At 43.7% G+C, this 25,047-nt stretch overlaps 1 protein-coding gene across 4 annotated transcripts; it reads left to right on the plus strand.

Moving 5' to 3' along the window:
* The first annotated feature begins 1,160 nt into the window (after positions 1–1,160).
* E2F7 (E2F transcription factor 7) lies at positions 1,161–24,640 on the plus strand. 4 transcript variants are annotated; one of them, XR_014012457.1, is made up of 14 exons: positions 1,161–1,219; positions 1,856–1,948; positions 6,136–6,414; positions 8,982–9,150; positions 12,248–12,535; positions 13,855–14,013; positions 14,751–14,888; positions 15,237–15,431; positions 16,914–16,980; positions 18,227–18,701; positions 19,509–19,755; positions 20,437–20,864; positions 22,059–23,594; positions 24,062–24,640. XR_014012457.1 is itself a non-coding variant. In XM_081211216.1 (13 exons), exons 2-13 carry the CDS (start codon positions 1,856–1,858, stop codon positions 22,233–22,235), a joined length of 2,715 nt encoding a protein of 904 aa, XP_081067342.1. In that variant the 5' UTR covers positions 1,161–1,219; the 3' UTR covers positions 22,236–24,640. The 4 variants fall into 4 exon arrangements, 3 of the variants coding, with proteins under 3 accessions (XP_081067342.1, XP_081067344.1, XP_081067343.1); XM_081211216.1 differs by having other exon boundaries at positions 22,059–24,640; XM_081211218.1 differs by having other exon boundaries at positions 19,512–19,755; positions 22,059–24,640.
* The last annotated feature ends 407 nt before the right edge of the window (positions 24,641–25,047 follow it).

Consider the following 25,047-nt stretch of genomic DNA (forward strand, 5'->3'; position numbering starts at 1 on the left):
ATAATCCCCCGAGAGATGTAACATTACATTTTTGAATACTTCATATAACTTGGATTTCTCTCTCTCTTTTTAAATATGGGCATTCTGCTGTACTTGGCAGGGACATCTGGAGACTAATAAAATTGCTTTCTGGTCCAAAGCTGCTACATAAGCACACATGTCAATATGGGACGATCCAACAGGTTTCTTGCTACAGGTGTGCAGCTAGTCATAGCTTTCAGGTAGAGAACGTACTCGCAGCGGCGCAACCTCCTCACAAGTCTCCCCAGCTTACAGATGAGCACTCTGAATGCAGGGTTCATCCAGGCTTCCTTTTGTGCCACATTTCTAGCAACAGGGCGCCTGGCTTTAATCTGACCTGATGCATTAAAAGGTGGGAATCACGTGAAAATTCTGCCAGCCAGACAAACTGGGCGCATTTATTTATCAAACTGCACGTCTGAATGTGCCTATTTTCCAGAAACGCTTGCCTGCCAGGAAAACAAAAGGGCGCTTCGTTTTATTCTGTATTTCCCTCTGGGAAAGCTCTATACTTCCTGTCATCGCTAGGCGATTCCAGGCGGGGCCCGAGCTGCCAACGGCAGACTTGCAAGGGAGGGAGGAAGCCGAGCTGTCCCGCCACCCTTCGCAGCGTCGCCTAGGATCAGGTTCCCCCCCTTCAGCTTTCCCCATCTGTTCCCTTGCGCCGCCTCTCATTATCCGGAGCTGCCCGCTCCTCCTGCCTAGCGACAGCGGCGGCGGCGGGGCGGCCCAGGTGGCGCAAGGTGGGAGGAGGGCGGCAGAGGCGGCGGGGAAACAGCCGCAAGGCTCCCCACCGCGTCGGCGCGGGACCTTGGGACAAGAGCGCGCCGAATGCCGCGCCAAACTCGCCGAGCCAGGGCTTCGATCTGATTGGCGGGAACGCCAGGGGGACGCCCCGTCGGAGAGAGCCTGATTGGCCGGATTGTAAAAATATGTTGCAGGGCGCCAGAATAGAAGCTTTAGCGCCTAGTGGAATCTCGGGGCTGCGGGGAAGCGGCCAGTGCAGGCACGTCGCAGGCGCAAGCGAGGGCGGAAGGGCGCGGGAGGTCAACGCCGAATTGGGGCGGGGGGCTCTTTTTCTTCCCCCTCGGAGGCACCCCCATGAGCCTCAAGCCCGGCTGCGGCTTGAGCGGGCCCGGAGGCGCTGACGCGAAGGGCTCCCTTTGAGAGGACAGGAAGGAAACTCTCGAGAAAAAATGTAAGTTTCTTGAACTTTTCTTGCGGGGCGGGAAAAATGGGAGGTGGGTCTCCCGCGCTTGTGCCGCCGTCTTCTTCCCTGCGGCTGCACCGAGGGGGCGGCCGAGCCAGAGGCTTCATGGCGGCGGGCGGGAGACCACCTTTTGGGAGGGGGGCCGGGGTCTCTCCCGCTCTCAGGGCGCGAGTCTCGCTCAACCGCCTTGGGCTGCGAGGTGGGCAGTTTCTGTCCCGCTTCAGTTTCAAAGCTGGGATTTCACTTCCAGGTTCTTTGCGCCAAAAGTAACTGATCCCGGGGCGAACACCCTGAGCTCCCAAATGACAGATTCGCCCTCAGAAGATCCCCACTTTTCGGGGACACCCACCTCCTCTCCCAGGCCAATTTCTACCTATTCTACTGAATCTGAAGATATTTTAATACTGTAATACGTTTCTTCACCTTGGCCCCCAATCTGATCCTTCTATTATTTTGGGTCTGTTTGTTTTTTTTAATTTAGTGTTTAGAAAACACTGTGAACTTAATAAGCTTTGCCCAAATTATTTTGGGGTTTGAAGAGGACCCAAAAGCTTTTCTTTTTTTTTTTTTAGGTGGGAGATGATGTAAGGTGCTGACCCTCTTGTTCAACTCTCAATTTTACAGATGGAGGTTAACTGCTTAACGCTAAAAGACCTGATCAGCTCGAGACATGGAAAAAGGGATTTTATAGATGAAGATGGGGAAAGTGCTCAAAAGGTAAGCAGGTGCCTAAACACCCAGTTCAGTATTTTCAAATCTGCTCACGGCAGTCAGGCTTTGTTCTAAACTGTGTTCTCATTTATTAAAATCATGGTGGAACTTACAATGTTTCAAAGTAGTAAAACCTACCTGTAATGTCCAACTCAAAAAAACAAAACCATTTTAAGTATGATTATAGTTAGCTCCATTAAATTTAAAAATAAAATTGTAACAATATACATATTTAATCACTCTTTCAGTTGGGCACTTATCTCTGAAACTTGCAAAAGATCTTCCCCTTGGTTCTAATTTCGCAGAAAGCCAGTTTCTCCACCCTGCCCTTTAAAGGAAATGAGGAGTCGTTTTTTCTATTAATGAGATTTCGTTCAAGACATTTGCCATATGGGCACGGGATTATGGACAATCCTGTCATTCCTGATTGGATGTTTGTGGCAGACTCTTATACCTGTGAAAGGGTTGAAGCTGATGCAGTACTGTATCCTACTAGTGCTCTCACTGAGCAAAATGGATCAATATCTGGTTTCAGATATGAAACAGTAAACCTGAAGAGGTGCTCCTGATTAAACAGAAAGCACAGCAAGAAAAATCTCTCCAGTGTCAAGTGTTTTTACTTTAATGCAGTGGTCTGGATTTGAATGGAGCAGTGGCATTATGGGAGGGGTACTTAACCCTTTATCTTCCAACCATTCTGAAGCTGCTGTTAACCAAATGAGAGGAGTGATATTCTCCGCCACAGCTTCAGAGATGAGCTTTCCTTCCAGGAAAGGGCTGTTCCATTCAAACTGGGACACACACACTTGGCAGTTGCATTAAAGCAAAAACAGAATACATCAAGAGATCTCCTGTATCAATGAGGCGTACAAGTCAATGCAATGCATTGGTTTCTCCTGAGATGCTACATTCTATGCTGACTGGAACCTCACATTATAGATTTTATCTAAGGGGGGAAGCACAACCTTCACCTCAAAATAGCACTTTTTAATCTGCAAAAGCAATGACTAGCTACTAGTGGAACAATAGGCCTGGAAATTTACAAGCAATGTGTGTGTAAAAGTGAAGAAGCCAGAAGAAAGCTCAATTAAGTATACAAATAATCTGTTGCTCTCTGATTCAATAGTTTTTTTAAAAAATGCTTGTCTCAGTTTGCTGCCATTGTAGGTATTAATCAGTTCAAGTTCCGCAATCACTTTTGGCTCTTTTGACATTGTTGGTTATCTACAGTAGATCTCTAACACTAGCTAACCAAACAGGCAATGCAAGTCTATATGACTGTTGACTGCTGTGGTTATATTCCCACCAGAAAAGCTAGATAGATGTCCTAGTGAGAGCAGAACAATTGTTTTTCAGCCTTGTAAAGTTTCCAAAAGCAGGAGGTTTAAGTAAGAAACATGATCCTGGTACAGCAGTGTGCATTGACATGACGATATTGGTAAGATGTATTAAATCTGAAGTAGCAGGAAACTAAGGTGTCTTGCAGGAGAAACGCAGTACGAAAGAAAACTCAATTTGGCCCTCACAAAGTGTGGCTCCCATTGAGTTCTATAGGATGGAATAAGCAGGCTAAAGTTTGGGCCACAGCTGAGAGGGAATTCTGTGGCTTCATTTGCATGTCGCAGTAAGCCAAACTCTGGTTTATTGGGACCTTGCAGCCCCAGTCTATTTTTACTCCTGAGCTCAGCCAAGGTTGGCTTAGCATGTCATTGATACCTGGGTCCATGGTTATGCTTTTCCTCACTACAACTTGTGTTTAGTGAGAAGAGTCCTTAACTACAAGCCTGGGTTTGAATGACACCATACAGCACATGGTTAGTGAAGAGGGAGCTGAAACATGAACTTGCATTTGTGCAGGATGCTAAGTCAAACTTTGCAGGCAAAGTGACTTGTGGGCTTTCCCAGGAGCCCACTTGCACGGAACCTTTACCACAGTGTGTGAACCAGGCCTGCGTCTCTGGCATTTAAGTCAAGCAAAATATGCAATAGACCAGATTAGTGAGTCTGTTAAATCCCTGCCAAATGAACTTAATCACTGGTTAAAGAATACATGAGTCAGTATGATGTATCACACAGAACAGGGATGAGATACTTGTTCAATAGACAGTTTTCTTCAGAGATTTGTACAATCATACCTTGGCAATTCCCACGGATAGAAATGTATAGTTTCAATGTGAAATTTTCTCCAAGTGCATTCATCAACTTAGCAACTGTTTTTAACCCAGTTAATTTGATGTTAATTGAGATTTTTAAAAGAGAATTGTGTGTATGTATTTTTGTTATCCCTTCCAGAAAAGAGTGAAAGCGTTGCACAATTTAAAAACTGTTTTTCCCCTGTATTTTAAGTATTGGTAACCAATATAAGATTTCAGAATGTACAGAAGTAATTTCCATAGGTTCTGTCATGTTCTTTTGTGACCAAGAAATAGTATCCTGGACATAGCTGTCAACGTTTCCCTTTTTTTAAGGTAAATTCCCTTATTCTGAATAGGATTCCTCGCAAGAAAAGGGAAAAGTTGACAGCTATGATCCTGGATAGGTTTATGAAAATGTCAAGGGCCTATGCTGGTGAATGGCTTCCACTGCGTTCTATGAACAGGGTAAAGGTAAAAGGACCCCTGATTATTAGGTCAAGTCGTGACCGACTCTGGGGTTGCGGCGCTCATCTCGCTTTATTGGCCGAGGGAGCCAGCGTACAGCTTCTGGGTCATATGGCCTGCATGACTAAGCTGCTTCTGGCAAACCAGAGCAGCGCACGGAAACACCGTTTACCTTTCTGCCGGAGTGGTACCTATTTATCTACTTGCACTTTGACGTGCTTTCAAACTGCTAGGTTGGCAGGAATAAACAGGGTAAATTGGCTTAAATTTGACACAACTGGACTCTCCCCACATATTGTGGTCATCAGAGTCTGGGACAAAAAGTCCCCCCCCCCAGTTGTTCCAATCCACTGTCTGGTTTCAGTCCACTTTTCACCAATTTACATGAAGGGCGTTTAATCATATGGCAAAAATTAAAGCCCTCATCTTAGGAACAGTGCTAACCTTGAGCATTGTTCCCTGACCATAAAACTGTATTTTGGTCTTTGCTACTTGACTGACAGGTATTTAGCTCAGGCCCAATATGTTTGAACAAAATGCCTGTCATTGTATTGGGTGAAGCGTGTTTAGAAGGAGGGCCTGTGTGGGTGTGTGATAACTTGCTCTTAAAACATCCTAGCACCTCAGGGTAGTGTCCGTTGGTGGGGGCTGGAATGTGAGGGGGGTCACAGATATTTATTTCATTTATTTTTATTTAACAAAATTTACATACTGCTTGGGTGTAATAAAGTCTCTAAGTGGCTTACATGAAATATTAAAATTTACAATTAAAAACATTTTAAAATGATAGAAAAATGAACAGTACAAAAGAGATTGAAACACACCAACTTCTACATGTTTGGATAGACCTGCCTAAACAAAACCTGTTTTGAGCAGGTCCTGAAAAGACCCAGCAGAGGTTCTTGTCTGCTGTCAATAGGCAGAGAGTTCCAATATGCAGGTATAAAAATAATCATTTTCTTTCAATTGTGGAATAATTACGTGGCAGCTGTAATGGTGCCAGTTCCCCAGACTGAAGCAGTTGAATGGGCACATAGGAAGTAAAATACAGTCGTACCTCGGAAGTCAAACAGAATCCGTTCCAGAACTCCATTCGACTTCCGAAACATTCAACTTCCAAAATGTGGCTTCTGATTGGCTGCAGGAAGCTCATGCAGCCAATCAGAAGCCATGGAAGCCCCATTGGATGTTCGGCTTCCAAAATAACGTTCAAAAAACTGGAACACTCGCGTCCAGTTTTCGATTGTTCGGGAGGCGAAACGTACAACCTCCAGGGCATTTGAGAACTGAGGTAAGACTGTACAGTAGTAGAGTTCTTCTAAAGTGCATCGCTTTATTTCCTGCCTATATGGCTAAGGTAAAGCAATGCACTGGATATAAACTTGTCTCCTTCCTTTGAGACACAAGGGTCTGGGATGAGGTTCCCCTCAACTCCATCCTAAATTTTAGCCTGTGTACCTTTCCCTGTAGATCTCTATGGGAGCCATTTGTAACTAAGCAGGCCACTGTTTCTTGGTACGATTGGACCACAGCATTGATTGGCTGCTTCTCTGCCTTCCAGTTATCTCCAAAGCTATCTTTTCTTTCTAATAGGAAAACATATTTGATCGACCCAGAATGACCCCAAAGACTCCCATGAAAAATGAACCCATTGATTTGTCAAAGCAAAAAACCTGTACCCCCGAGAGAAGTCCAATTACACCTGTTAAGCTGACGGATAGGCCCCTGGCAGATCCATGGACCCCCACAGCTAACCTAAAGATGCTTATTAGTGCTGCTAGCCCTGACATGCGGGACAGAGAAAAGAAGAAGGAGCTCTTCAGGCCAATTGAGAACAATGAATTTAATGACGCTTTTCCCGATTCCTTGCAGGTAAGAGAGACTTTCCACAGCACATTTGTTTTGAATTAGTCATTTATTATCTGTTTAAACTAAATAATATTTCATTTGTAGCTGTCTCGGCACCTTCTTCGTTTATCTGATTTGTGGACAGCTCTCCCAAATTGTTCTGATTTGACTTTTCGCAGCCATTCTCCTATTTCTGCTCACATAACCAAAGTGCCACTTCCTTTGCTGTCTCTTCACCTGCCATTTTGAGCTGTACTGTCACATATTACTTCCTCTGCACAGCTGCTTCACGGGGCCACCAGCATGGAAGATTTAGAGAATGTGAACTTTCCTTAGAAACAAGAATGCATGGGGGAGCAGGCAGACTCTTTGTGCTTTCCAAGTGACACAAGCAAGATACTTAATTTTCTAAACCTTCCCCCCCCTCCCCAAAATTTCACTGCCGTTACAAATATATTGCACAATAAATGACTACCAGCTGTTGTGTCACTGGAATCATGAATTACAAAGATGTAATTCTGTATACATAAAATATATGGAAAAAATTCTACTCTTTTCCTGTTTTTCAGAAATCCTCATGTCAACGAGTTGACCCCTCCCTGGTTCAAAGGGCGGGGCATAGGTAGTAGATTGGGATCCACTGGTGAATCTCTAGATAGTTTGCAGCAGAGCAGTGATTTCTGGCTCCCACTTGTTTTACAAAAGCAGTAACAATGTTTTTTAAAAAAATTATTTTATTTATATACCGCCCTTCATCAAACGCTCCCAGGGTGGTGTGCAACATTAAACATACTTTATGGAGCATAATAATAAATAACAGCATACAGCATAATAATAAAACAGTCATCATCACAGCCCATACAACATTCCCCTCTGAAATTAGGCTGCCGAAATGAAGAAAGCTCATTAGCATGAGTTAGACTTTGAGCTTGGTTTTTGTACTGAAGAGGGATTCCTTGGCTCACTGTGTGTCTTTTACACCAGGCTGCTTGGTACATCCTCGGGTTCCAGCAGCAGGAGCCAGAGGAGCAGTGTGGGTGGGGCACTGGCTGCTGCCCCAACCTGCCCACGCCGTGTGTTTCTGCTGCTTACGGAGAATGAGAGGGGCGAGGCGCAGGGAGCTCTGGGTGGTAGCAGAGCCAATACACTTGCTGCTGCACACACGCCACCCTGTGCTCCTTGGATCTCCCTCAGTGAGCCCCTGCGAATTGCAGCATTGGGACGTCAGGGTAGCAATGTGGCCCCACCCTGCTGGCTGCTGCTGGGTTCTAATAAATATAGCAAAGGCGGTCCAGTGAGCCTTACGCTACCCATTTGTGGTTTAAAGTACACTCCGATCCAGCTGCTGTATTGTGCCTCTGGTGAACTTCTCCAAATAATGCTGGCTGCTCCCTGTTCGAAGCATGATTACTTGTACTCACTGGCCATATTAATCTTGCTCCCCTTGGATAAAATCAGCAGTTCCTGTTTAGAAACGCTTTCTGCAAATTCTTTAAAATACAAAGGCCAAAATCTGCCCCCACCATGCACCATAAAATATAGTGCTACCTAAGGCAGCCGAAATCTTCCTGAGAATGGTCACTCCCAGAACCAATCTAGTGAGAACCGCTTTCATACATTATTGCTTAAAATACAACTTCAGGTGGTGGGGGAATGAAAGCTGCAGTTTCTTTCAGCATTTGAGGCTGTTTTAACAAATGTTTCTTTTAAGGACCACTTGTTGCACTGCAGTAGCCCTCAAAGTTATTTACTGGAGCCGTTCCAGCATCTTTTAAGATTTCTCGTAGGTGCAGAGGCCAATTAAACTCACTATAGTGTACAAGGCTTCAGAAGTTTTCTTTTGTGGTATGAAACCTGGCCTTCGGGGTTGCTAAAGATCTTTCTCTCAAAATTGCCCTCTTTCTTCTGCATCCAGTTTTCCTTGTGTTGTGCCTTTGGGGCTGTAAGCCTGCAGGCAGTAGAAGGGCTACAGCTCAGTGGAAGAGCATTTGCTTGGCATGCAGAAGCATCTACAGGTAGGGATGGGAATGTCCCTTCTGAAACCCTGGAGAGCTGCTGCCAGTCAGTGTGGGCAAAAGCTAGATGGACCAACTACTTGGCTCAGTAAAAGGCAGCTTCCTATGTCCCTAGGCCAATTGCTTTTAATTGGTATGGGTGCTTCGTGAAGTTTAAATGCTCTACCCCTCTAGAGATAGGTGGAAAGGCTCCCGATCAAAACTAATTTGCTCATTACGTTCAACACCGGACCAGTTTTATCCTTGCTGCCATGCAAACCACCACATTTCCAGTACTGTTCTGCTTGTCAGAGGAGCTACCAGTATCCAAGACCTGTCAGCCATGCTGCTGTCTTGGCCCAATGGTCAGGGAAGATGGGAGTTGTAGTCAAGTAACATCTGGAGGTTACTTGGCTATCCTTAATCTACAACTCCACTTTCTAGACTTGCTTAATACCTTATGCATGTATTTTGTTTTCCTGCTGAAAGGCCAGGTCTTACGTATTAAAAATACAACATGTATTGCTGGTGCCGTGCCATATAGCAAAGTGTTATTTAAAAAACCAGGCAACTACAACCCATTTTATTTGTTTCTAGTGTGGCACCGTAGATGATGGAACAGTGGATGAATATGAAAAGCAGAGACCCAGCAGAAAGCAGAAAAGCTTAGGGCTGCTGTGCCAAAAGTTCTTAGCTCGCTACCCCAGTTATCCTTTATCAGCAGAAAAAACAACAATTTCTTTGGATGAAGTGGCTTCTAGTCTTGGTACGTATGCAAGGAAGCAATACTGACTGCAGGAATGAATGCTCCGGTTGAACTAGATAGTAGCCCCTTTAAGGCAAGCAGTTCTCCTTACAAACCCCATTTAAATTAACTATCCTCTCTTGAAATTTCCCATGCATTTCAGTGGTGTTTCCATGGGAGAAGGGGCGGGGGGGGGCGGTTGGCATAAAAACTCAATGACTGAAACTGAAAATATTCCCCCCTGATGCTACTTATCAATTATCTGAAACAGGATATTTAATATATACAGCACCATGTTTCTTATTGGATGTAAACCTGAGGTGCAAAATCAGATGGACCCAAATATGTTTTATTTAACTAGATTTGGGCTGTAGCATTCTATGCATTTCTTGTTGTGAGCTGCCCTGAAAATTCTGTGGCCTATAAATTACATTAATTAATAAATGTCCTGCACACAAGTATTTGGAAGAGCACATTTCTTCCAAGAATTGTAACTGCTAAGCAAATTGTTTCAGGACTGAAATAGAAAACTGCTTTGGGGGCAGAAGTTGCTCAGTTCAACTCCTGTAATTTCGAGTTAAAAGGAGCAGGTTGCAGATAATAGGGAAGACCTCTGTCGGAGAGCTTGGATAGCCACTGGTAGTCACAAGAGGCAACACTGGGATATCATGTATAAGAGCAAAGCAGTATTGAGCTCAATAGTCTGATCTGGCAGAGAAGGAGGTTTCACATAAATATGTATAAAGTTATTTTTCATCTTTCTATTTGCATAGCATATTTTCTTAAAATAGATTTTTGACATGGTGTTGTTAGGGCAGATTTGTGTAGCCTTTTGCTAAAGGAAGTTTAATGGAAGATGTAATGAGATGTGACAGCATTGAGAAATATTGAGCAGGGCATTAAGTCATTTTCACTATAGGCTCACCGCCCCAGATCTGCTGCTGAAAGGGGGGGGGGGCACCTCTCCACTTCCACTTGAGCACCATTTTCATAGTTCCCTAAACTCCGATTAATAGTGTCATCTGTGGCTTAGCCTGTGAGTGATGATGCAGGGACACTGCTTGGTCCCAGCTGTAAATCTTCACCTGGAGCATGAATAACGGGTGGATGACTCTACCACAAGTTTGCGGTACCATGCCCTTTCCCAGGTGAATTCCAAGCCTTGTGGAAGTGGATGTTAACATTGTAATTCAAGGGAGCTCTACATCACAGCAACAACTCAACTACACCCAGAGCCCAACAGTTTCAAATCTTCTGCCTGTCCATCCTAGAATAGTAGTAATAAATACTTGAAGGAGGTGGGTGGCAACTGTTTGTTTCAATACAAAGTAGGCGCTGTGGGTTAAACCACAGAGCCTAGGACTTGCCGATGAAAAAGTCGGCAGTTCAAATCCCCGCAACAGGGTGAGCTCCCGTTGCTCGGTCCCTGTTCCTGACAACCTAGCAGTTCGAAAGCACATCAAAGTGCAAGTAGATGCACTTCCGGAGGGAAGGTAAATGGTGTTTCCATGCGCTGCTCTGGTTCGCCAGAAGCGGCTTAGTCATGCTGGCCACACAACCCAGAAGCTGTACACTGGCTCCCTCGGCCAATAAAACGAGATGAGCGCTGCAACCCCAGATTCGGCCACGACTCAATCTAATGGTCAGGGCTTCCTTTACCTTTAGACTGCCTTCTCTTGCCCCATCAGCATACTGCTGCACTGCCGTCCACTCTGAATAACCCTAAAGAGCAGCCAATGTAGTACCCATCAGATCTTACAGACTACAAGTCCAATCATCCCAGAACATAGGCTTTGTTGTCTGGGGATGGTGTATGCTATAGCCCATAACATCTGGAGGGTACCACATTGGCTACCACCAGAATAACTTGCTTTCTCTCTGAGGACTTGACTGCAGTTTACAGTTTAGTAGCATTTCTTCTGTTAACGGGGATAATTTATGGATGTTGCCATGCAAATTTAAGGTTTGTTGCGTAGATTTTAATGCTGTAACAAGCGCCACAAAGCCACATGCTGTTTTTGACTAAGTAACTATACATTATTTACTCTTTTATTGGGGGTGGGGGAGAGACAGAGATTCTAACTACATGAAGATTTCCTATCACCGCCACACTAATTCCTCAGAAGGCGGTCTTATTAGGAACTCTGGTACTTTTGCTTGTCCCTTAAGCAGTGGCAAAGGCCGCTTAGTTTAACACTGGGATGGTAGCCAGCAACCTGTTCTCTCTTGTTCTGCATGACAAACTAATAACTGCCTAATTGATATTTTAAATTAAATTAAATGTCTAGGTATAGACAATCATGAGTTACTTTGCACATAAAGCTTTTCATTCCGGGATTGGCTTTTTCAAATGATAACGAGAGTGTCTAGACATGAAAGGGTGATGTAGGGATTGACTATTCATGTAGCACTTCTCAAGCTGAATGCTTCCACCTTGAGGCACCCAAACGAAGATAAATCATTTTAACAGAAGTAGCTATGTAGGCTACTAGCCATATTGTGAATAAGCCGTAAAAGCCCTCCTAAAGGATACCTCTGAGCCAAAGGACCTGGACAGGTTACTTTGAACACACAGCCCTATGCAGGCCTATGGGGTGCCTCCCTCAAAACAAGTTGTTGAGGCTGAGGGGAGACAATATGCTTGGGAACTGTTTTTAAGCCAGAGACACCATATTAACCCTCTGGTGTTACCTAACACACACACACACACACACACACACACACACACACACACACACACACCAGGCCAGGCAGACCATGAGACATCGCTGTGATGCAAATGCTTCAGCTAGAATTAAGTGAAAGTCTCTATGACTTGTATAATATGGAAAGTAGCCCCGAAGAGACCAGTTTTCTCCTGTTATGTAACTTTACAGCACATCTCTAACGAGCCACTGAAATGTTTTGCTCTTTTGACAGCTGTTGTGTCCATATCTTGTCTGGTTGCTAAACAGTAGAACACGAGTCCATAATTTTGTTCCTTGTTTTGGAAGGAGAATACTGTACCACCATGACTTGTCTTGTAATGTGCCCGGGAAAGGGAGTTTTGTTTTGTTTGGGTGTATTTTGCGATGTTTTGCTATTATTCTCTTTGTCTTGCTTTTCGTTCCACGTCTAGGGGTTGAGCGTAGACGAATTTATGACATAGTGAATGTCTTGGAGTCTCTTGATCTTGTTAGCCGAGTAGCTAAGAATCAGTACTGTTGGCACGGTCGTCACAGCTTGAGTCAAACGCTCAAAAACCTCCAGGAAATAGGAGAGCTGCAGAAATATGAAGAACTTATGGCTTCTTTCCAGCATAAAGAGCTAGACCTTGACTGTAAATTTGGAGAACACAAAAAAGAGACTTTTCTAGATTTCCAAGACCGGCAGTTGCTTGACTTCTCGGAGACAGATTGTCCGTCTGGTAAGTTAGCAAAGGCTACTGGCAAAATAAGAGAGAGGTCCTTGCCATCATCAACATGTGACAGGTGTTCGGTTTTTATTTTTGAAGTAAATTACAGTGGTGCCTCGCAAGACGAAAAGAATCCGTTCTGTGATTCTCTTCGTCTAGCGGTTTTTTCGTCTTGCAAAGCAAGCCCATTGAAGGATTAGCGCTATTAGCAGCTTTTAGTGGCTTATCTGCTGATCGGATCAGCTGATAAGCGGCTTAGCGGCTTAGAAAAAGGGGGGGAGGAAAAAAAACCAGCAGGAACTCGCAAGACATTGTCGTCTTGCGAAGCAAGCCCATAGGAAAATCATTTTGCGAAGCACCTCCAAAACGGAAAACTCTTTCGTCTAGCGAGTTTTCCGTCTTGCGGGGCACCACTGTACTGCATTGAAACATGATTGTATCTTTTAGGGGGACAAGACTTATTTTTTTCCAAGTGGTGGAACTATATCAGGGTCAGCTCTTGCGTCATTTCCATCTCTTGTTGCCCCAAACGCTGCCCTGATATTGCAGTTAATAATAATAATAATAATAATAATAATAATAATAATAATAATAATAATAATAATAATAATAATAATATATTCATACCCCGCCCATCTGGCTGGGTCTCCTCAGCCACTCTGGGCAGCTCCCAACAGAATATTAAAAACACAATAAAGCATCAAACATTAAAAACTTCCCTAAACTGGGATGCCTTCAGGTGTCTTCTAAAAGTCAGATAGTTTATTTCCTTGACACCTTGTGGGAGGGCGTTCCACAGGGTGGGTGCCACTACCGAGAAGGCCCTCTGCCTGGTTCCCTGTAACTTCGCTTCTCACAGTGAGGAAACCGCCAGAAGGCCCTCAGCACTGGACCTCAGTGTCCGGGCAGAATGATGGGGATGGAGATGCTCCTTCAGGTATACGAGGCCTAGGCCATTTATAAATGGTGCTATGTAAATGCTTTTATAAATAGATGAAATAAATCAAGCTACATATCCTTTTTCTTCTGGTGCTTCTAACTTCTGATTTCACTCTTCTTTGCTCCTATATTATACGCAGAATAAAATCCACAGAATGTCCTGCTTTCCACACACTCCTTCAAGATACTTTGCTATGACCTTCCTTCTTTCCTTAAGAGAGTTAAAGTGCAACTGCCCATCTGCTATAGGCAATTATTTTCTGCTCATTAAAAAAAACCTGCTTCCCAACAAGGAAATGTTTTTCTTTTTTTCTACTTGAGAAGCCTTCAAAACGCTTTCTTGGCTGTGATAGATGTAGCATGCTGAGACTTGGGTTGTGTTTGTAATACAGCGTCTGCAAACAGCAGAAAGGACAAGTCGTTGAGGATTATGAGCCAAAAATTTGTCATGCTGTTCCTCGTCTCCAAGACCAAGATAGTTACTCTCGACATAGCAGCGAAAATATTGATAGAAGAAAGCCAGGATACAGCAGATCACAGCAAGTTTAAAAGTAAGATTGTTTCTGGGATGAATTATCATTTAGTCACTGCAGAGAATAACAGTCATACTGACATCACAAGGGAACATCCTTGGTTTTTCAGATTTTTTTAGGGGGTTGGGATTCATATGGAACACGATGGCCCTGCATCAGGTCATGCAGGTGATACAGGAGCCTAGTGCAAACCTTAGCCTGTGCAGGATGCAAAGTGTGTGCATGCGTGTACACGAATATTAAATGGTTACTTAGCCACTGTGCACTGAAAACAGATTTTTAAAACTAAACGATAAAATGATCCCCTGTGGTCCTGCCTAAAATGAAAACAGCACACAAAGCTCTGAAACGAAATTTTTTATCCTAGATTGGGTTATGAATGTATTTTAAAGCGGCTGCAATCCTGCTGGATTAAAATCAATTCATTGATTTATGTAGGACCAGGGTTTGAACTCAAGGACTATAATATAAAACAATTAGTTTTATGGTTTTTTTTCTTATTGAATATGGCGTATTCATGTTCCAGATATAAATCTTTATGCATAGTAATTTTGCTAGGACATTCATCCACCAGTCAAGAGTAAGAGTTCAGACCACATCCACCCACCCCAAATCCCTAAAATACATTATATTTTTTGTACCCAGTCCTCATGATTTTACTTCTGGGTTCTCTGGTAACAGTTCTTCAGCCTAGTTAGTTACATCTTAATGTAACGTAATGCATTTGTTCAATAATTAAACTTGTTTTCTTTTAGCAAAGGTACGGCGATTGTACGATATTGCCAATGTCCTGACAAGCCTTGGGCTCATTGAGAAAGTGCATGTAACAGAGGAAAGAGGTCGTAAGCCAGCCTTCAAATGGATTGGGCCGGTGGAGTTCACTGGAGACAATGGTAATATTCTTTATATTATGTCATTATCTCTTCTTATGCATTTCTTACAGCCTTAACAGCACCAAACCGCCCCAGGTTGGCTCAAATGGTTTCTCGTACTTTTGTAAAAGGAGACTCGAGTAATGTGAAGAATAGAAAGCCCAACCCTTAACATTGCAAGGGCGCCATTCAAGGGGCCTCAGTAGGCATCTTCCGATTATAGCTCTTCCACTTCACCTGCGAAGTGTCTTGCTTTGTCAATGGAACTGGTTTATTGCCCAAGTGATGCTCCAGGGCTTCTTCATGTTGAGCTTAGCTTGCGGGTCATCCTTTGGCGAGCTGATTTTAACGAAGAATGCATCTGTTTAGGTGGCATGAAGATGGAGATTCCGACCTGTGCTGCTTTGACGAAAGCGAAAGGGGCGGCACGTGTCCCCCACCAAGCCTGTTCCAGTAGGAAAGAGCGGCTCTCGCGACATGCTTCTTTTGGCACTGCTCAGCCTTCCGAAGTGGCCAAGAGGAAAGCCAGCTCAGAACCCAGCAGCCCACGCAGGGGAAAACAAGGTAACTTGGGGAGGGCTTGTGCTCCTCCAACCCACCAGCTCTGCTAACAAGCTCCCAGCTAACAGCCGTGCATCTGTGCATCTCTTTTCGGCTAAAGCAGCTCCCTTTCCACAAGCTTAAACTTAGAGCGCGCTCCTTTTGTTAGAATTTGGCACAGGCATATTAAAGCCCTTTAAATGGAAAGAGAACATATTATTTTATGGTTGCTGGTAAGATGGAGCTGGCTGGAACAATCCTGTTTATAGTACTTTCACACTTCAGCACTGTCAGGCTTTATAAAGTGATTTGAAGGTTTTACTAGAATGGCAATTGGCCCATCTCTGCCTGGTACACGGCGCCCAGCTCAGAAAGCACTGTGTTACCTTGGCCTATGGAACAATAGAATTGTAGAGTTGCCTCTCTCCAACTGCAAACAAACTGTGCTTGAGTGTAAGTTGGAGGTATCGGGGCTGAGCTATAGAATACTTTAAAAAAATCAATCTGATTTCCAAGCCACCATTTTCACTGGGGGGGTCCATAAATTCCTGGGATAGGAAGGAGGAAACAGTTTCTGCAATTCCACTGAACCTCAGAGACACTTGGAGGGTACAGCTTCAAGAACAATCCTACACAGGGCTCCCCTCCCAGCTCAAAAGAAATGTGTATCTATATTGTGATGTTCTTCAGGGCCTCTTCAAGGATCTCTGAAGTGCAGCACAATTGCGGGAACTCTGGGCTCAAGAGAAGGGCTGGGCTAGACCTGGGATAGCTCAGTTGGTAGAGAATGAGACTCTTAACCTCAGGATCGTGGGGCTGAGCCCCACATTGGGCAAAAGATTCCTGCATTGCAGGGGGTTGGATGAGATAACCCTCATGGTCCCTTCCAACTCCACAATTCTAGGATTCTTTGATTATGTATCATGCTTACTTTGGAAGAGGAGCTCAACGTGAACATGCTAAAGAGCTATGGGGTGTGTGGGAAGATGATTGTTCTCACAGTCATACGCATTCCCAAGCTCAGCAGCGAGTGGGGAAGCATCCTGGCAACCAGATGTTTTAGCTGTCAACGATGACCAGCCAAAATTTGTGGACACCTGTATTTTCATATAGGCTAGCGAAGGGACCTGCAGTGTCCAGCCTACTGCAAATTACTTTGAGGGTGACAGTCATCTGAAATCTGATGTCAAGTGATTGAAACTTCAGGTTGTGACGTCAAAGGAAGAACTGGGAGTGTAGCGAAGAATGCTCTCAATACTTCCATTGCAGCCCCATCTGAGACAGAGCCTAGAAAATGCATAATTACCAGATCCTAGATACGTGGTCCCTGAAACAGTACTCATCAATGGTGTTGCCTGTCTTCCTAAGTTCATGTTTCTCTGTGAATTTTAGTTGTTTCTCAAGAGAAGACATGATTGGGTGTTTGCATGGCTGTTTCTCATACGGTACAAACATAACCACCCGTTGGCAATTAATTCAGCGTTCTGCTTTTCCTTCATTCTTCAGATGACTGCTGCTCCAAAATGATAAATCTAGCATCTGTTTGCTGCCAGAAGATGGAAGATGACGCAAGGTATGTTGTGGATTTTAAAGCTTGATGCTCTGCAAAAGCTTTGGTCTGCATTAAAATGAGCTTCAGTCTTCCAAGTTTAGCTGTTGTGCAACATCCATATGTTATGAGAACAGGCCATGGTTCAGTAACAGTTTGTGCCTTTGCATGTTTCACGAAGAGTTTCATGGGGTACAGCAGCTGCTCCAGTTGGATTGCTCATTAGACTTGAACAAATTTTGGCTTTGCACAAGGTGCAGCACACAGAATAAAGTGAACTAAGGGTGTGATGTTTCCTTGATAGTTGTGAAAATATGCATCCCACTAAGTGAAGTAAATAACTAACGTTTTAGCAAAGGTAGACATTTTGAAGCTCTCTAATTTGAAGCTTTGGTTGCACTAAAATATAATGAATGGCACCTCAGAAAATTATCTGTGCTACCATGGAGAGACTGAATGACAAATCTAAAGAGGAAGCTGGATTTAAATAAAGCTTGTGTTACCCAGTGGCCATTTTATCCTAATAACGCAGGTGTTCTAATATTGCGATGGATTAAATCCAAGGATGTGGTCCTTTATGTGAATTTAAAGTTGAGTAAAGTGTGTATGGCACCATCTTAAACTTAAACACAGCAGAGACAGCTTTCTGAGAATCTTGTTTGGCCTCCAATGCTCATTTCATAAGGCAAATAAAAATTCCTGAAATGAGTACTCATCATTGTGAGTGTTGTCATGAATAACACTGATCAGCTAGCACCTTGGCCACACAGCTCTTTATAGAGTGTCAGTTCTCCTATTCTTTTACAAGTTTAGCATAAATTTTGAATTCCTTTTACACAGAAAATTGCTCATGTAATAACATGGTGACTTATCACATAATGTTCTAGTTAGTGTCTAAATCTAGGTGAAGCCATTAAAAAGGGTGGCAATGGCGGTAGGAGGGTTTTTTGTTTTTTTATTCGGCACTGCCATTTTGTGACAGAGCAGATTGTTTATTTTAATTTGTTTTTCATTGAAACACTTATATCTGGCCCTTCTGGTGTGAAGGCCTTCAGTGCACGTCAGAAAATTGCAACAAGCCTTCCTCAGGCCTAATCTTGTTCACTGGATTTTCCTATCCTAAACTGGAATAAATAGACACATGCATGCAAACCTTTTGGTGATTTAGTTCTTTCCTAAGCCAGTAGAATAAATCAGGTTTTTCTTAGTAGAGCAAGAATAGCGTGTGCTGTGGTTCTAGACTAACTTATCTCTCCTTTTGTCTTTATAGCAAAGGTCTCGAAGCGGCAGGAAACCTGGGTATCATTCCCCCTTTCTCTGTTCTCCCTGGAGACTCAGACTATTGTCTTAACACCTTCCCTCCCCTCTCCTCAAATGCAAGCTCAGACACGTCACAGCCGTCTCTGCCAAATGGGATAAACGACCAAGGATTATCGGCTTCCAAGTTAGAGGCTGGCAAAACCACTGTGCTCTCCAACCAACCTTTTGTTTACTTGCCATCTCCCTCTCTGTACATGCTGTGTGGCAGTCTTCATGAGAGTCTCTCGAGGGGAAGTCCTCCAGAAAAGGGAAATTGGAACCTCAAGGGCCAGGCTTCACCCTGCCCATCAGAAGGGGCCGAGTCTCCAGTTAAAGGTCAGAAGCGGAGTTCCCAGTGGCGTGTTCCTCCCACTGAAGAGGAACCGACGGCAAAAAGGCAGAGTCTGGAGCAGAGCGATGGTCCCATTTCACTGGTGGTATCTAAGGTAAGACAAATGCATTGGACCAATATCCAGGTTTTGATTGCAGCAGGAGAAATGGAAGGTTGTACTGAAATGACCCTTAGACGAAGGTTGCAGGTTCAGTCCCTATATGGGACAGCTGCGTGTTCCTGCATTGAAGGAATCTCTTCCTTAGGGTCCCTTCCAACTCCATCATTCTGTGTGCAATCCCTCCAGTATTGGAAGAGGAAAGCAAATAAACGAAACGTCTCCTAGAGTTTGAAGAAGTCAAAATGCCATTCGGCCCCCACCATTTGCTCAGAAGCACCGGTCCACCATCACCTCTGCAATGTACCACATGCCATGAAAATAAGCCTAGATGAGTCATTCCAGTGAATCAAATCAGACATTGTAGCAGAAGGATTCCTTAATGAGTGGATTTGGATGCAAAATCGCTCCCAAGTTATCAGTCAGACTGAGCAAGGGCAAAATGCTATCACTAAGTCATTGCCCACCCAGCTTCCTATTCCAGATTGTAGCAGTCCTTGCTGTATCTCATTCAGAAACAAATAATTGGTTCTTACTACTTTGTCATTTTTTGCCAGTTGCATGAATTAACTCCTGCCAGTTCTGCATTGGAAATCAAAGCTTCATTTCGTTTTTGGGTTTGGTGGGTAGGGGAGGACCCTAATAAAAAAAGCTATTTTATGATAAATTTATCCCTTGATCAACTATTTTTAACCTTTCAAAGCTAGACATAATTTGTGCTAGGGTCCTAGTCCCATAATAGAGCTGCACCTCTTTTGTTTTGCATTTCTTTAATGAAATGAATTGTGCTTTTGTTTTTCTTAGAAGAACGCCAAGCCAACAGATGCAGAATCTGCCTCAGATCGTAACTGCAGTCCCATTGACCAACTTCAGTCCGAAGCAGGGGTGCCTGCTGCTATAGAAGCTGCTAAATCTTTGGAAACTTGGGAGCAAGAAAAGCCATTTAGGAATAAGTGTTTGAAAGAAAATGCAAAGGAAAATGAACAGGCCTCTCAAGAAAATGGCAAGCAGTCCTTCTTGCCACAGTATCTCTATGTGCAGCCTGCAGCTGGTAAGGCTACTCTTGGGAACTAGGTACTGATGTAGCATCTAGCCAGAACATACTTTAAACTAGGTGCATGCAAAACGCTGACCGATTACTAGGTAGAGAGGTGGAATTTCCAAATCTAAATCCTTTCACTGTTACCTATCCTTTGTTGTAGCATAGCTTGCCCCAAGTCTGGGATGGTATGAAGAAGTTGTGCTATCTGTCTGCTAGATCATCTCTACTTCGTAAAGCTTAGCAGAAGTTGTCCAGATTTTTTAATTTTTCAAGCTTAACACTCATGCCCTGTAGAAAGAGTAGCGGGCAAGGTAGTGCCCCAGGTGCTGTGCCCCCCAACTCTCATCCCCCCCCCAGCTGCTATGGCTAGTAGTTTGTCAACGTAATCTACGGCAGAGCTGGAGAACCTGTAGCCCATGAACCAACCTTGGCCCTTTCTCAAGAGAAAAGGATATACAGTGGGTGGAATTCAATGTCTCATTTCCCCAGTATTTTGGTCTGGAGGTTCTCATCACACACACACACACACACACACACACACACACACACGAGTCAGTTTGGGGGAGGAGAACCCCATTGTGCAAGCAGAAGTCGAACAGGGTTTACACTGGTGTGGCCAACTAGGCGAATCCCGCCAGTTACTGTCTCATCTAACTGCAAATGTCTGCCTCTGTTCTTCCCTCTGTTTAGGACTGAATGGGTTTAATTTCCTGTTTCCTGCCAACCAAGCTCCTGGTCCCGTCAACCTGTCTTCAAGCCGTTTGCCTTCACTTAACGTTCCCTGTATGATGGTTCCATCTACGGCCTTGGCACCGTTCCCTCTCATCTACTCCCCGGCAGTCACAAGCCAACTTTCTTCCGCTCCTGCCGGCTCCTTCTCAAATGTCACATGCATGAATTTCAGAATGCCTGGCCTGGCACCTACAACACCTGTTTTCATTGGGACCCCAGCAGCAGTCGTCACTCCAAATTCATCACAGCTACCAACCCTGGAGCCGCACCAGCAGATTCAGCCAGCTGTACACCTGAGTCCTGTTCTCGGGTCTGCCTGCGGCTCCGTTAAAGCAGACTCGCCGGTTTGCATGGGGCACCCAGTCACCCTCCTGAAATTCCAGCAGGTGAGAATGCAAAGATGGGGTGTGAATGAAGCTCAGATTGGGAGCACGTAAAATGCATCTGTTTAAACCAAATCACCTTATGTTTCAAAACTCTGGCGCTTTTGTGGCAGCTGAAGATCATAAAATTGCTAAACGTTTTATTTTATTATTTAGTAAACAGCAGTTCCCATTTATGAAATCAGCCAGGTGCTTATTTATAAATGAAGCTAGGATTTAGGATTCTCCTCCACTCACTTGCACACGGCAAAGTCACTCATCTTTATAATAAGCTCCAGCACATATATGGACTGACGACCTACGCAGGTTTTATGTATTTATTGTATTTCTATCCCATCTTTTTCTCCAAGTTGCTCAAGGTTTTCCCCTTCTTTCTTTCATCTCCACAACTCTGCAAGGTGGTTTAGGCTGTGACTGGCCCGAGGCCACCCATTGAGTTTCATGGCTGAGTGTGGATTTGGTCTCTGGACTCCCAAGTCTTAATCTGACACTAACCCCTAGACCACAGTAACTCTCTTGTTGATTTCAGTAAAGAAATTCCTTATATTGAGTGTCACCCAATCAGGAACCATGCAACTAGGGCGAATTAATGCAATCCTATACAACTGAGTGCATGCTTAAAAGTTAAGCACTCTTGTTTTAATGTTAAACACCATCATTCTCTGGAACTCTTGTGAGTGGAGTCCAGCTTTGTTTTTTGACTGGAGCCTCTTAAAGGCTGGGATAATTAGATATTTGGGTAAGTGCTGCTGATACAGGGGTTGTCCTGAACCGTTCATAGTGGCATACATTCATTCATTCATTCATACTAGATTTGAATGGTTTCTGTTCTATGTGGTGGTCAAATTCAAATAGGCTGAGGGACAAACTTCCTTACACCCATGGTTTTCCCACCAAAACAAATCAACAGTTTTAATGGGGGAAGAGACTGGTTATAAGACCATGGCTATCATCTAGAAATTGCTCGCTCCATTCAACCTCAATCTGCAACTCATTTTAGTGATTGCAGAGGCAGGGAACCTCAAAATGATGCTGAACTCTTTACAGCCTCAGCCGGAGTAGCCAAGGGTCAGAGATTATGAGAGTTGTAACCTCGCAGTATCTAAAGGGCCACAGGTTCCCCCCACCTCTGAGCTAGATGAATTGGATTTGAAAGAGAACGGCTACTGAATTGCTTTTGTCTCTCCCTACAAATAGTCTTCTGCAGCTCCGCTGACTCCTAAGAACATGCATTCCACACCCCAAGAAGTGTTTTTCAAGACCCCCGGCAGCCTTGAAGACCCTGCGGCATGGCGGAAAAGCGAAGGCAACCAGAGCAGAACGGCAAGCTCTGTTCAAAGAAGATTAGAGATCTCCAGCAACAGCTCTGACTAATCCCGCTCACAGCAGAGGTGTGGGCAGCTTAGGATGCAGAGCCTTAAACTTTTTTTACAGAAATAATCAGTTATTACATAAAAAGGAGAGAAGAGGTTTTAAAAACAGGCACGCTTGCCCACTGTGCATTTGCCAACTACGCTGTTGACGTTCTTCCTCGTGAATCACCCCAGCTGTGGAAATATTAATACCCGTTAAAATCTGAATTATGTGCATGCTGATACAAGGGAGCATCAGGTTCTCTTTGGGAAGTTTATGAAATCGTATTAGTGATCAGTTATGTGAGCAGGTTTACCAGGGTCTGTTCCGAAGTCCAAAACTGGGGGAGGCTGGCTAGCACTTATATAGGGGAAATGCTCTTTTACAAACGCGCTATCCTGCTTAAGTATGCAGGATAGGCCAAGGGGGACCTCTAAGTAAAAAAAAAAAAAGTGTAGGAGCCGGTGCTTCTTTGCTACAACATTGAAGTATTGCAACTTCAGAAAAACAGACTTTTGTGGAGTACTTGAATGTTATTGATGTACAGTTTCCCCTGCACTTGTTAAAAGCGGAGACGTCTGATAACTTACAGTAGGAGTGAATGTATTCATGTGAAATACTTTAAGACCAAAACAACTGTGAAGTTAAAAATATTTCAGTGGGGTTTGTATTAGTGAACTTCGTAGTTTCTCTGTGTCCTTGTTTTCTGCACAAAACGTACCAGCTAATTATCAATTGACACAAAGGCCTGTCCCCAACACGATAGGGGTGTAATAGGTTGCTTCAAGAATAAGGAGTCTCTGAAGTGTGTATGGTAGAAATTCATCCCTAGTTTAAATATACAGTGGTACCTTGGTTCTCGAACTTAATCCGTTCCGGGAGTCCGACTCACGAAACCATTCGAAAACCAAGCTGCAGCTTCTGATTGGCTGCAGGAGCTTCCGGCAGTCAAGCGGAAGCTGCGTCGGACGTTCAGCTTCCAAAAAAAGTTCGCAAACCGGAACACTTACTTTCAGGTTTGCGGCATTTGGGAGCCAATTTGTTCAGGAGCCAAGCCATTTGTGAACCAAGGTACCACTGTAGTGTAATTCTATACTTATCTACTTGGAAATATGCCCCATTGAATAGAATGGGGTTTACTGCCAGGTAAGTGTAAAGGATTGCAGTGACAATCCCATATACAGTGGTTCCTCGGTTTTCAAACATCTCGGAAGCCAAATGTTTCTGAAGCCGAACACCGAAAACCCAGAAGTAATTGCTTCTGTTTTTGATGCACCTTGGAAGTCGAATGGCTTCCGCTACATTCTTTCTTTTTTTCTCCATTGACTTTGCTGACCGCCCTTTGTGCCTCGGTTGTCTAACGTTTCAGAAGTCGGAACAGTCTTCCGGAACGGATTACATTCGACAACCAAGGTGCCACTGTGTTTTTCTTATTGAGCCAAGGTTCAATATATGGCAAAGCATGTTCTGTAATTCTGCCACTAGCTCTGAAGCTTGAAAGACATTGGGCAGATTTGCCTATAATGTGGACTTGTATGAATTACACAATAACAGGTCTAGTTTTCATCAAGATAATCCTTTGAGCACGGTATTTATGGAATGGGTGGCTGCTGAGGAAAGATTGGATTTATGACAGAAAGAAATAGAGGATCTGTATCCCGGCATGGAAATAGAAAAATTAGGGAGTGATCAGTGAAAGGGTTGCATTAATTTATGGGCCACTCATCATTTACTTACACTATAGAAAGGAAACAAGTCAGTTTAGAGTCTGCTGCTGGAAATGGGTTAACTTTTTACAAATTAACTGGGCAGTGCATACTTTTGCATTTATTTCACCAGTTTCATAGACTAACGTGACACTCATTGCTGATTTTAAAAGAAAATTCATCATGATATTTTTCATTTTTAAATCAAGTAAATAGATAGTGTGGCTGGCTTTTTTTTTTTTTAACCTAGGGATGACTTTGTAGCCATGATGAACGTTTCTTGAGGTCAGAAAAGTTTTCTGAACTTTCATTTCACCAGGTTTAAGAAAGAACAATGGTTTTGTGTGGCAAGATATTTTGGTTCATTTAGTTTTGAATAATGAATGTGTTATGAAAATTAAGTAATTAATTTTAGAGCTGCAAAGTAATTTGGGAATATTGTATTTTTATGTTAGAATAGACCAATAACAGCCTTACAAGGAGTGTAGTGCAACTTAATGTTTCTTAAATCTCTTTAGTTCAATCACAACAGGAGATTGAAGAACATGAAGGAAGAGGACCTTAAAACAAAACTTTTTACACTACAGAATTTTCACGTTTTTGTGACTTTTACCCAATCCATTGTTTTATTCCCCCACATTCAAGTTTTCCCACATGAAGTGTGATCTGTTTAGTAACAACTGTTGCCAAGCATAATTGCGGCAGGTGCCTGATTTACTGGTGTACAGTGGCGCCTCGCAAGACGAAAATAATCCGTTCCGCGAGTCTCTTCGTCTAGCGGTTTTTTCCTCTTGCAAAGCAACCCTATTAGCGGATTAGCTGCTATTAAAGGCTTAGCGGCTAAAAGGCTATTAGCGGCTTAGAAAGGGGGGGAGCGGGGAAAAATCGGAACACTCGCAAGACGTTTTCGTCTTGCAAAGCAAGCCCATAGGGAAATTCGTCTTGCGAAGCAGCTCAAAAACGGAAAACCCTTTCGTCTAGCGGGTTTTCTGTCTTGCAAGGCATTCGTCTTGCGGGGCACCACTGTACTCAAGTCTGTACCTCTTTTGCTCAAAGGATACTGTTTCTCTTAACAGAAAGATAGCTGATGTGCCTGCTCTTAATTAGTAATCCCTCCTCCATATGCA

The sequence above is a fragment of the Podarcis bocagei genome (assembly GCF_964188305.1).
Source record: "Podarcis bocagei genome assembly, chromosome: 10".
NCBI lineage: Eukaryota > Metazoa > Chordata > Lepidosauria > Squamata > Lacertidae > Podarcis > Podarcis bocagei.

Bases quoted from the DNA above. Each gene is read 5' to 3' on its own strand.
- E2F7 (XM_081211216.1), top strand. From the start codon at position 1,856: ATGGAGGTTAACTGCTTAACGCTAAAAGACCTGATCAGCTCGAGACAT. The intron at 1,949-6,135 runs GTAAGCAGGTGC...TCTTTCTAATAG, and splicing joins ATGGGGAAAGTGCTCAAAAG to GAAAACATATTTGATCGACC. The intron at 6,415-8,981 runs GTAAGAGAGACT...ATTTGTTTCTAG, and splicing joins CTTTTCCCGATTCCTTGCAG to TGTGGCACCGTAGATGATGG.